This window comes from Palaemon carinicauda, chromosome 36 (assembly GCF_036898095.1).
Source record: "Palaemon carinicauda isolate YSFRI2023 chromosome 36, ASM3689809v2, whole genome shotgun sequence".
Taxonomy (NCBI): Eukaryota; Metazoa; Arthropoda; class Malacostraca; order Decapoda; family Palaemonidae; genus Palaemon; species Palaemon carinicauda.
The window spans coordinates 23,429,286-23,442,301 of NC_090760.1; the positions used below are offsets into that span (position 1 = coordinate 23,429,286).

Below are 13,016 nucleotides of genomic sequence, written 5' to 3' on the forward strand. Positions count from 1 at the left end.
AAACAAAATTAACATAAAGAATACAAAATAGCAGACTTGGAGAGGATGAAACATGACATAAAAAATAAAATTGACAAGAGGAGGTTGGAAATCAACAATACAAAGGAGGACAAAATTGTCATGGGAAAAGAAATTGACAACAGAAGGTTAATAATCCAGGACATGGAGAAGAAAAAAATTGGCATAGAAAACGAAATTAACACAAATAATACGGAAATTGAAAAAATGGAGGGAAAGAAAAAAGATATGAAACAGGAAATTGATACGAAGAGGTTCAAAATCGAGGATATGGAAAAGGACAAAATTAATATGGAAGATGAAATCGATATGAAAAATAAGAAAATTGAGAGCTTAAACAGGAAGATAATTGTAATGAAAGATGAAATTGACATGAAAATGGAGAGGAAGAAAATGGAGAGGATGAAAATGGACATGAAAAATAAAATTGAAATGAATAGGGCGAGAATAGAGGACATGGATAGGAAGACAAGTGTCATGGAAGAAGAAATTAACATGAAAAATAAGAAAATTGAAGACATGAAGAGGGAAAAAAATAATATGGAAAAAAAAATCAAGCGCTTAGAAGAGGGACATTTTGACAGCATGAATAAAATTGAAAACGAAATAAATCAAAAAGTCATGGAAATCTGCAAATTAAATGGTGAAATCAGTCGAAGTAAATTAGATATCAAAGTATTAGAACAGGAAATCGACGATATTTTGAAAAAGGCAAACATTTTAGAAGGCGAAGCTCAAATTCTGTTCAATCGTTTAGATGGATTACCCCAAAAAATCCGACCAGATATCAAGAACATTGTACTAAGGATGTTAGCTATAATAGGAGTTGTTAAATTAGCCCCAATCCCAGTAAAGATGATGCAAGGTGACAGTGAAAAGAGGCATTCAGGTGTCAACGGAACAATAATGTTTAGTGAAAACAGGGAAGAAAAAGAAGAGTGCTGGTTGAGTCCAATGGAATCTCCGGCAAAGAACACAGAGGTAATAGCAGTACTCGGGGATTCGATGAGCCTTAACAATCATAGTCATGCTTTGTGTGAAATGGTGATTGAAAATATGCGCTTGGATTCTATAAATAAGAAGACGGATAGTAAAATCAGAGAACTGGAGGCGGATCAATTGACCTGGGAACAAGAGAGAAGAAACATAGCAAAAAAAATCCAGGAATTGAAGAATGATCAATATATTTGGCAAGATAAAATCATGAATATGGAGAAGGAAAATATAATCAGGGAACTTGAGGTACAAGACTTGGAGAGGAAAAATGTTATCCTGATGCAAGACCATAGGATCAAGGAAGATAATTGGTTATATGAAAAAATCTTGATGCAAAATGAAATTGACCAGAAGCACACAATAATACAGGACATAGAGAGAGAACTATTTAGCATGCAGAATAAAATTGACCAGATGCATACAACAAAAGAGGATATGGAGCATGAAAAAATCTCCATGCATAATGAAATTGACCAGATGAACCTAAAAATACATGAAATGAAGAAAGAACAATATAAAATGGAGAATGAAATTAACAGGCAGAACACAAAAATAACGGAATTGGAGAAGGAACTATGTAAAATGGAAAATGAACTTGACCAAAAGAACAGAAAAATACACAGCATGGAAAAGGACAAACAATTCAGGGAAAAAGAAATTATCAAAAATAATAGAGAAATACTGGGCAAAGAAAGAGAAGTATTTATCATGCAAGCTGAAATTAACAAGACGAATAAAGAAATACAGGAAATGAACAAAGAACCATTTACCATGGACATAGGGGACATGAGGGAACTACAATTTCAAATGAAGAATGAAATTAACCAGCAGGATGCAAAAATACTAGACATGGACAGAATGCTATTTGACATGCAAAGATTAATTCAAAAGAAGAATGGAGAAATAGAGGAAATGGAGAGAGAGAAAAAATTTGACTTGGAATATGAAATGGAGTTAATTGGGAAGGATAGATTGCTGTACATGAACAAAGCCCAAGATGAAATAAGAAAACAGGATAGGGTTATCTGTTATCTAAAATGTGATCTGCTTAAATATGAAAAACAAATTGAACACTTAGAAATGGAAAAGAAAAGAAATTTGGCCTTGTTACAACAATTAGATGGCCAAGTTCAAGTTCTGTTGAAACGTGTTCCAGATTTTCCGAAAGACCAACAACCCCAATTCAGAAGATTTTAGGACATATGGCAAACGTAATAGGGGTTAAACAAGGAATTAAATTTGCTCAAGAAATTGTTATAGAGGAGAAGCCATTTTATAAAGAAGTTTAGGTTTTTTAGGCAGATTCAAAATTCGACATAAAAAGATGGGGTCTATTATAGTTTAATGGATGAACAGGAGCAGTGGAACACAGGAGGAAAAGAGGAAAAAGAATCTACCGAAAGAGGAGGAGCCGTAGAGGATGGAGGTTACGAACAAAGGAAAAGGCAGAGCAAAAGGTAGACAGGATATGCCAAGAGGATTCCAGCATTCCAGATCTCAAGGGAATAATTTAAAAGATGGACTCAGCAAAGGGAACAGGTCAAACTGGTTCTGGTCTGCAATGTTCCTTGATAAAGATTCACCTGTACTGTTTCTTTATCAGGGGATAAATGCAGAACAAACAAGTCTGACTTATTCTAGTATGCTGTGTCCTTTGGAGAAGAGTCCAAAGGACTGAAATAGTGAAACAGGAAAATTAGAACAGAAAATGGCTTGTAATTAGCAGCCAACTGAATTACCACACATTGAGAGATAGACAGGATATGCTAAGTGGATTCTAGCATTCCAGATCTCAAGGAAATAATTAAAAAGATGGACTCAGCAGAGAGAACAGGTCAAACTGGTTCTGGTCTGCAATGTTCCTTGATAAAGATTCACCTGTACTGTTTCTTTATCAGGGGATAAATGCAGAACAAACAAGTCTGACTTATTCTAGTATGCTGTGTCCCCTGGAGAAGAATCCAAAGGACTGAAATAGTGAAACAGGAAAATTAGAACAGAAAATGGCTTGTAATTAGCAGCCACCTGAATTACCAGACATTGAGAGATAGACAGGATACGCTAAGTGGATTCTAGCATTCCAGATCTCAAGGAAATAATTTAAAAGATGGACTCAGCAGAGAGAACAGGTCAAACTGGTTCTGGTCTGCAATGTTCCTTGATAAAGATTCACCTGTACTGTTTCTTTATCAGGGGATAAATGCAGAACAAACAAGTCTGACTTATTCTAGTATGCTGTGTCCCCTGGAGAAGAATCCAAAGGACTGAAATAGTGAAACAGGAAAATTAGAACAGAAAATGGCTTGTAATTAGCAGCCACCTGAATTACCAGACATTGAGAGATAGACAGGATACGCTAAGTGGATTCTAGCATTCCAGATCTCAAGGAAATAATTTAAAAGATGGACTCAGCAGAGAGAACAGGTCAAACTGGTTCTGGTCTGCAATGTTCCTTGATAAAGATTCACCTGTACTGTTTCTTTATCAGGGGATAAATGCAGAACAAACAAGTCTGACTTATTCTAGTATGCTGTGTCCCCTGGAGAAGAATCCAAAGGACTGAAATAGTGAAACAGGAAAATTAGAACAGAAAATGGCTTGTAATTAGCAGCCACCTGAATTACCAGACATTGAGAGATAGACAGGATATGCTAAGTGGATTCTAGCATTCCAGATCTCAAGGGAATAATTTAAAAGATGGACTCAGCAGAGGGAACAGGTCAAACTGGTTCTGGTCTGCAATGTTCCTTGATAAAGATTCACCTGTACTGTTTCTTTATCAGGGGATAAATGCAGAACAAACAAGTATGACTTATTCTAGTATGCTGTGTCCCCTGGAGAAGAATCCAAAGGACTGAAATAGTGAAACAGGAAAATTAGAACTGAAAATGGCTTATAATTGGCAGACACCTGAATTACCAGACATTGAGAGATAGACGGGATATGCTAAGTGGATTCTAGCATTCCAGATCTCAAGGGAATAATTTAAAAGATGGACTCAGCAGAGGGAACAGGTCAAACTGGTTCTGGTCTGCAATGTTCCTTGATAAAGATTCACCTGTACTGTTTCTTTATCAGGGGATAAATGCAGAACAAACAAGTCTGACTTATTCTAGTATGCTGTGTCCTTTGGAGAAGAATCCAAAGGACTGGAATAGTGAAACAGGAAAATTAGAACAGAAAATGGCTTATAATTGGCAGCCACCCGAATTACCAGACATTGAGAGATAGACAGGATATGCTAAGTGGATTCTAGCATTCCAGGTCTCAAGGGAATAATTTAAAAGATGGACTCAGCAGAGAGAACAGGTCAAACTGGTTCTGGTCTGCAATGTTCCTTGATAAAGATTCACCTGTACTGTTTCTTTATCAGGGGATAAAAGCAGAACAAACAAGTCTGACTAATTCTAGTATGCTGTGCTCCTTGGAGAAGAATTCATAGGACTGAAATAGTGGAACAGGAAATTTAGAACAGAAAATGGCTTGAAATTGGCAGCCACCTGAACTACCAGCCATTGACAGATACACAAGATATGCCAAGAGGATTAAAGCACTCCAGATCTCAAGGGAATAATTTAAAAGATGGACTCAGCAGAGGGTAAAGTTCAAAATGGTTCTGGTCTGCAATGTTCCTTGATAAAGATTCACCTGTACTGTTTCTTTATCAGGTGGACAATTGCAGAACAAACAAGTCTGACAAATTCTAGCATGCCATGTCCCTTGGAGAAGAATTAATGGTACTGGAATAGCGGTACAGGAAGATTGGAACAAAAAATGGCTTGAGATTGTCTGCCACCTGAATTACTAACCATTAAGAGATACACAGGATATGCCAAGTAGATTCAAGCATTTCAGATCTCAAGGGAATAATTTAAAAGATGGACTCAGCAAAGGGAACAGGTCAAACTGGTTCTGGTCTGCAATGTTCCCTGATAAAGATTCATCTGTACTGTTTCTTTACCAGGGGATAAATGCAGAACAAACAAGTCTGACTTATTCTAGTATGCTGTGTCCCTTGGAGAAGAATCCAAAGGACTGAAATAGTGGAACAGGAAAATTAGAACAGAAAATGGCTGGTAATTGGCAGCCACTTGAAATACCAGACATTGAGAGACAGTCAGGATATGCTAAGTGGATTCTAGCATTCCAGATCTCAAGGGAATAATTTAAAAGATGGACTCAGCAGAGGGTAAAGTTCAAAATGGTTCTGGTCTGCAATCTTCCTTGATAAAGATTCACTTGTACTGTTTCTTTATCAGGTGGACAATTACAGAACAAACAAGTCTGACAAATTCGAGCATGCCATGTCCCTTGGAGAAGAATTAATGGTACTGGAATAGCGGTACAGGAAGATTGGAACAAAAAATGGCTTGAGATTGGCAGCCACCTGAATTACTAACCATTGAGAGATAGACAGGATATACCTAGTGGATTCCAGCCTTCCAAATCTCAAAGTAATAATCTAAAATATGGAGTCAGCAGAGGGAGCATGTCAAACTGGTTCTGGTCTGCAATGTTCCTTGATGAAGATTTAATTGTACTGTTTCTTTATCAGGTGGACAGCTAAAGAACAAGCAAGTCTGATTACTTATAGTATGTTGAGTCCCTTAGAGAAACATTCTTAGTACTGGAATAGTGGAACAGAAAATTTCTTGAGATTGACAGCGCCTAAAAATTACCATGCATTGAGAGATAGACAGGATATTCCAAGTGGATTCCAGCCTTCCAGATTTCAAGTTAATAATCTACAATATGGAGTCAACAGAGGGAACAGGTCAAACTAGTTCTGATCTAAAATGTTCCTTGATAAAGATTCACTTGTACTGTTTCTTTATCAGGTGAACAGATACAAAACAAGCAAGTCTGACTACTTCTAGTATGCTGTGTCCCTTTGAGAAGAATTCATAGTACTGGAATAGAGGAACAGGAAGATTGGATCAGAAAATAGCTTGAGATTGGCAGCCACCTGAATTACCAGCCATTGACAGACACAGGATATGCCAAGAGGATTCCTGCATTCCAGATCTCAATGGAATAATTTAAAATATGGACTCAGCAGAGGGAACAGGTCAAACTGGTTCTGGTCTGCAATGTTCCTTGCTGAAGATTTAATTGTACTGTTTCTTTATCAGGTGGACAGATACAGAACAAGCAAGTCTGCTTACTTCTAGTATAGCGAGTCCCTTGGAGAAGAATTCATAGTACTGGAAAAGTGGAAAAGTAAATTTCTTGAAATTGGAAGTGCCTATGAACTACCAGACATTGAGAGATAGACAGGATGCACAAAGTGGATTCCAGCCTTCCAGATCTCAAAGAAATAATCTACAATATGGAGTCAGTAGAGGGAACATGTCAAACTGGTTTTGATCTACAATGTTCCTTGATAAAGATTCACTTGTACTGTTTCTTTATCAAATAGACAGATACAGAACAAGCAAGTCTGACTACTTCTAGTATGCGGTGACCCTTGAAGAAGAATTCACAGTACTGGATTAGAGGAACAGGAAGATTGGAGCAGAGAATAGCTTGAGATTGGCAGCCACCTGAATTACCACTCATTGAGAGATACACATGATATGCCAAGTGGATTCCAGCATTCCAGATCTCAAAGAAATAATCTACAATATTGAGTCAGCAGAGGGACAGGTCTGCAATGTTCCTTGATAAAGATTCACTTGTACTGTTTCTTTATCAGGGGATAAATGCAGAAGAAACAAGTCTTACTACTTCTTGTATGCTGTGTCCCTTGGAAAAGAATTTATAGAACTGGAATAGTGGAACAGGAAGATTGGAAGAAAAAATGGCTTGAGATTGGCAGCCACCTGAATTACCAGCTATTCAGAGATAGACAGGATATGCCAAGTGGACTCCAGAATTCCAGATATCAAGTTATTAATCTACAATATGGAGTCAGCAGAGGGAACAGGTCAAACTGGTTTTGTTTTGCAATGTTCCTTGATAAAGATTCACTTGTACTGTTTCCTTATCAGGTGGAGAGATACAGAATGAGCAAGTCTGCCTACTCCTAGTATGTTGTGTCCCTTGGAGAAGAATTCATAGTACTGGAATATTGGAAATAGAAGACTGGGACAGAAAATGGCTTGAGATTGACAGCCACCTGAATTACCATGGATTGATAGATAGACAGGATGTACCAAGTGGATTCCAGCCTTCCAGATCTCATGGTAATCTAAAATATGGAGTCAGCAAAGGGAGCAGGTCATACTGGTTCTGGTCTACAATGTTCCTTGATAAAGATTCACTTGCACTGTTTCTTTATCAGGTGGACAGATACAGAACAAGAAAGTCTGACTACTTCTAATATGTTGAGTCAGAGAAAAATTCATAGTACTGGAATAGTGGAACAGAAAATTTCTTGAGATTGACAGCGCCTAAAAATTACCAGGCATTGTGAGATAGACAGGATATGCCAAGTGGATTCCAGCCTTCCAGATCTCAAGTTAATAATCTACAATATGGAGTCAACAGAGGGAACAGGTCAAACTAGTTCTGATCTACAATGTTCCTTGATAAAGATTCACTTGTACTGTTTCTTTATCAGGTGAACAGATACAAAACAAGCAAGTTTAACTACTTCTAGTATGCTGTGTCCCTTGGAGAAGAATTCATAGTACTGGAATAGAGGAACAGGAAGATTGGATCAGAAAATAGCTTGAGATTGGCAGCCACCTGAATTACCAGCCATTGACAGATACACAGGATATGCCAAGTGGATTCTAGCATTCCAGATCTGGAGTGAATTATCTAAAAGATGGACTCAGCAGAGGGAACAGGTCAAACTGGTTCTGGTCTGCAATGTTCCTTGATAAAGATTCACTTGTACTGTTTCTTTATCAGGTGGACAGATACAGAACAAGCAAGTCTGCTTACTTCTAGTATAGCGAGTCCCTTGGAGAAGAATTCATAGTACAGGAATAATGTAACAGGAGGATTGGAACAGAAAATGGCTTGAGATTGACAGCCACCGTAATTACCATACATTGAGAGATAGACAGGATATGCCAAGTGGATTCCAGCCTTCCAGATCTCAAAGAAATAATCTACAATATGGAGTCAGCAGTGGGAACAGGTCAAATTGGTTCTGATCTACAATGTTCCTTGATAAAGATTCACTTCTACTGTTTCTTTATCAGGTGGACAGATACAGAACAAGCAAGTCTGACTACTTCTAGTATGCGGTTGGAGAAGATTTCTTAGTACTGGAATAGAGGAACAGGAAGACTGGAGCAGTAAATAGCTTGAGAGAGGCAGCCACATCAATTACCAATCATTGAGAGATCCACATGATATGCAAAGTGGATTCCAGCATTCGAGATCTCAAAGAAATAATCTACAATATGGAGTCAGCAGAGGGAACAGGTCAAACTGGTTCTCGTCTGCAATGTTCCTTAATAAAGATTCACTTGTACTGTTTCTTTATTAGGTGGACAGATACGGAACAAGCAAGTCTGACTACTTCTAGTATGCTGTGTCTCTTGTAGAAGAATTCATAGTACTGGAATAGTGGAACAGAAAATTTCATCGCCTATGAATTACCAGGCATTGAGATAGGCAGGATATGCCAAGTGGATTCCAGCCTTCCAGATCTCAAGGTAATAATCTACAATATGGAGTCAGCAGAGGGAACAGGTCAAACAGGTTCTGATCTATATTTATTGATAAAGATTCAATTGTACTGTTTCTTTATTAGGTGGACAGATACAGAACAAACAAGTCTGAGTACTTCTAGTATGCTGTGTCCCTTGGAGAAGAATTCATAGTACTGGAATAGAGGAACCTGAAGATTGGAGCAGAAAAAGATTGATATTGGCTGCCACCTGAATTACCAGCCCTTGAGAAATATGCCAAGAGGATTCCAGCATTCGAGATCTCAAGGTAATAATCTACAATATGGAGTCAGCAGAGGAAGCAGGTCAAACTGGTTCTGGTTTGCAATGTTCCTGGATAAAGATTACCTGTACTGTTTCTTTATCATGAGATAAATGCAAAACAAACAAGTCTTACTACTTCTAATATGCCGTGTCCCTTAGAGAAGATTCACAGAACTGGAGTAGTGGAACAGGAAGATTGGAACAAAAAGTGGCTTGAGATTAGCAGCCACCTGAATTACCAGACATTGAGTGATAGCGAGGATATACCAAGTGGATTCCAGCCTTGCAAATCTCAAGGTAATAATCTAAAATATGGAGTCAGCAGAGGAAGCAGGTCAAACTGGTTCTGGTCTGCAATGTTCCTGGATAAAGATTACCTGTACTGTTTCTTTATCATGAGATAAATGCAGAACAAACAAGTCTTACTACTTCTAATATGCCGTGTCCCTTAGAGAAGATTCACAGAACTGGAATAGTGGAACAGGAAGATTGGAACAAAAACTGGCTTGAGATTGGCAGCCACCTGAATTACCAGCCATCGAGAGATAGACAGGATATGCCAGGTGGATTCCAGAATTCCAGATATCAAGGTACTAACCTACAATATGGAGTCAGCAGAGTGAACAGGTCAAACTTGTTCTGGTCTGCAATGTTCCTTGATAAAGATTCACTTATACTGTTTCTTTATCAGGTGGACAGATACAGAACAAGTAAGTCTAACTACTTCTAGTATGTTTTGTCCCTTGGAGAAGATTTTATAGTACTGAAATAGTGTAACAGGAAGATTGAAACAGAAAATGGCTTGAGATTGGCATCCACCTGAATTACCATACATTGAGAGATAGACGGGATATACCAAGTGAATTCAAGCATTCCAGATCTCAAGGTAATAATCTACAAAATGGAGTCAGCAGAGGGAACAGGGCAAATTGGTTCTGATCTACAATGTTCCTTGATGAAGATTCGCTTGGACTGTTTCTTTATCAGGTGGACAGATACAGAAAAAGCATGTCCGACTACTTCTAGTATGTTGTGTCATTTGGAGAAAAATTAACAGTACTGGAATAGTGTAACAGGAAGATTGGAACAGAAAATGGCTTGAGATTGGAAGCCACCTGAATTCCATATATTGAGAGAGAGACTGGATATACCAAGTGGATTCCAGCCTTCCAGATCTCAAGGTAAAAATCTAAAATATGGAGTCAGCAGAGTGAACAGGTCAAACTGGTTCTGGTCTGCAATGTTCCTTGATAAAGATTCACCTGAACTGTTTCTTTATCAGGTGGACAGATACAGAACGAGCAAGTCTGACTACTTCTAGTATGTTCTGTCCCTTGGAGAAGATTTCATAGTACTGAAACTACTTCTAGTATGTTGTGTCCCTTGGAGAAGATTTCATAGTACTGAAATAGTGTAACAGGAAGATTGGAACAGAAAATGGCTTGAGATTGGCATCCACCTGAATTACCATACATTGAGAGATAGACAGGATATACCAAGTGGATTCCAGCATTCCAAATCTCAAGGTAATAATCTACAATATGGAGTCAGCAGAGGGAGCATGTCAAACTGGTTCTGGTCTGCAATGCTCCTTGATAAAGATTCACTTGTACTGCTTCTTTATCAGGTGGACAGATACAGAACGAGCAAGTCTGACTACTTCTAGTATGTTGAGTCCCTTGGAGAAGAATTCATAGTACTAAAATAATGGAAAATAAAACTTAAGAATGGCAGTGCCTATGAATTACCAGACATTGAGAGATAAGACAGGATAAGCCAAGATAATTCCAGCCTTCCAGATCTCAAGGTAATAATCTACAATATGGAGTCAGCAGAGGGAACAGGGGCTATTGGTTCTGATCTACTACGTTCCTTGATAAAGATTCGCTTGGACTGTTTCTTTATCAGGTGGACAGATACAGAACAAGCCAGTCTGACTACTTCTAGTATGTTGTTTCTCTTGTAGAAGAATTCATAGTACTGGAATAGAGGAACAGGAAGATTGGAACAGAAAATAGCTTGAGATTGGCAGCCACCTGAATTACCAGCCATTGAGAGATACACAGGATATGCCAAGAGGATTCCAGCATTCCAGATCTCAAGGGAATAATCTAAAAGATGGACTCAGCAGAAGGAACAGGTCAAACTGGATCTGGTTTGGAATGTTCCTTGATAAATATTCACTTGTACTGTTTCTTTATCAGGTGGACAGATACACAACAAGCAAGTCTGACTACTTCTAGTATGTTGTGTCCTTTAGAGAAGAATTCATAGTTCTGGAATAGTGGAACAGCAAGATTGGAACAGAAAATGTTTTGAGATTGGCAGCCACCTGAAATACCAGACATTGAGAGATAGCGAGGATATACCAAGTGGATTCCAGCCTTCCAAATCTCAAGGTAATAATCTAAAATATGGAGTCAGCAGAGGGAACTGGTCTGCAATGTTCCTTTGTAAAGATTCACTTGTACTATTTCTTTATCAGGTGGACAGATATAGAACAAGCAAGTCTGACTACTTCTAGTATGTTGTGTCCCTTGGAGAAGAATTTATAGTACTGGAATAGTGGAATAGGAAGATTGGAACAGAAAATGGCTTGAGAATGGCAGCTACCCTAATTACCAGACATTGAGAGATAGCGAGGATATACCAAGTGGATTCCAGCCTTCCAGATCTCAAGGTAATAATCTAAAATATGGAGTCAGCAGAGGGAACAGGTCAAACTGGTTCTGGTCTGCAATGTTCCTTGATAAAGATTCACTTGCACTGTTTCTTTATTAGGTGGACAGATACAGAACAAGCAAGTCTGACTACTTCTAGTATGCTGTGTTTCTTGTAGAAGAATTCATAGTACTGGAATAGAGGAAGAGGAAGATTGGAGCAGAAAATAGCTTGAGATTGGCAGCCACCTGAATTACCAGCCACTGAGAGATACACAGGATATGCCGAGTGGAATCTAGCATTCCAGATCTCAAGGTAATAATCTACAATATGGAGTCAGCAGAGGGAGCAAGTCAAACTGGTTCTGGTCTGCAATGTTCCTTGATAAAGATTACCTGTACTGTTTCTTTATCAGGGGATAAATGCAGAACAAATAAGTCTTACTACTTCTAGTATGCTGTGACCCTTGGAGAAGAATTCATAGAACTGGAATAGTGGAACAGGAAGATTGGAACAAAAAATGGCTTGAGATTAGCAGTCACCTGAATTACCAGCCATCGAGAGAGAGAGAGACAGGATATGGCAAGTGGATTCCAGCATTCCACATATCAAGGTAATAATCTACAATATCGAGTCAACAGAGAGAACAGGTCAAACTCGTCCTGGTCTGCAATCTTCTTCTTCTTCCTTTTTTTCTACATCTTTACCCACTTTTATGTGGGGTCGATGTTTCTGGTCAGCTTTCGCCATCTACCTCTGTCCCACACCTCATCATCGGTACTGTTTCTTTATCAGGTGGAAAAATGCAGAACAAAAAAGTCTGACTACTTTTAGTAATGCTGTGTCCCTTGGAAAAGAACTCATGGTACTGGAAGATTGGAGCAGAAGATGGCTAGAGATTGGAAGCCACCTGAATTACCAACCAATGAGAGAGAGACAAGATATGCCAAGTGGATTTCAGCCTTCCAGATCTCAAAAGAATAATAACCCAGCCACTGAGGGAGGCAGGCCATCCTCAACTTGGTGCTAGTCCTAAGCCCGGGTAAATGGGGAAGGTTGGCGGCAGGAAAGGCATCCGGCCATGAAAAAGATCTTCAATTAGGAAAAGATACCAGTGGAATGAAGAGGAAGCCTAATCATCCCCATCTATAAGGGGAAGGGAGACATCCAGGAATGTGGCAACTACAGAGGCATAACATTGATAAACCATACTATGAAAATATGGGAGAAGATCATTGAGAATAGACTCAGAGATGAAACAATTGGTGAGGAACAATTTGGATTCATGACTGGAAGAGGGACCGTCAATGCAATATTTGCTTTGAGGCAGATGATAGAAAAACATTGGGAGAAACAGAAGGGATTACATATGGTCTTTATTGACCTGGAGAAGGGATACGATCGAGGACCAGGTCAGGATGTGTGGAGATGAATGAATGAAAAGGTAGT

The 13,016-nt window shown here is 38.7% G+C and overlaps 2 protein-coding genes across 2 annotated transcripts in view; both read left to right on the forward strand.

Moving 5' to 3' along the window:
- The window catches only part of LOC137628530 (uncharacterized), an 804-nt gene extending 773 nt beyond the window's left edge, over positions 1 to 31 (forward strand). The window contains exon 1 of the mRNA XM_068359681.1: positions 1 to 31. This exon is cut by the window's left edge and continues 773 nt beyond it. Within this exon, the coding sequence (XP_068215782.1) occupies positions 1 to 31 (31 nt within the window).
- A 14-nt stretch (positions 32 to 45) lies between these two features.
- Positions 46 to 2,211, forward strand: LOC137628531 (protein Daple-like). Its single transcript, XM_068359682.1, has one exon. It carries the CDS (start codon positions 46 to 48, stop codon positions 2,209 to 2,211), a length of 2,166 nt encoding a protein of 721 aa, XP_068215783.1.
- Positions 2,212 to 13,016: the final 10,805 nt, after the last annotated feature.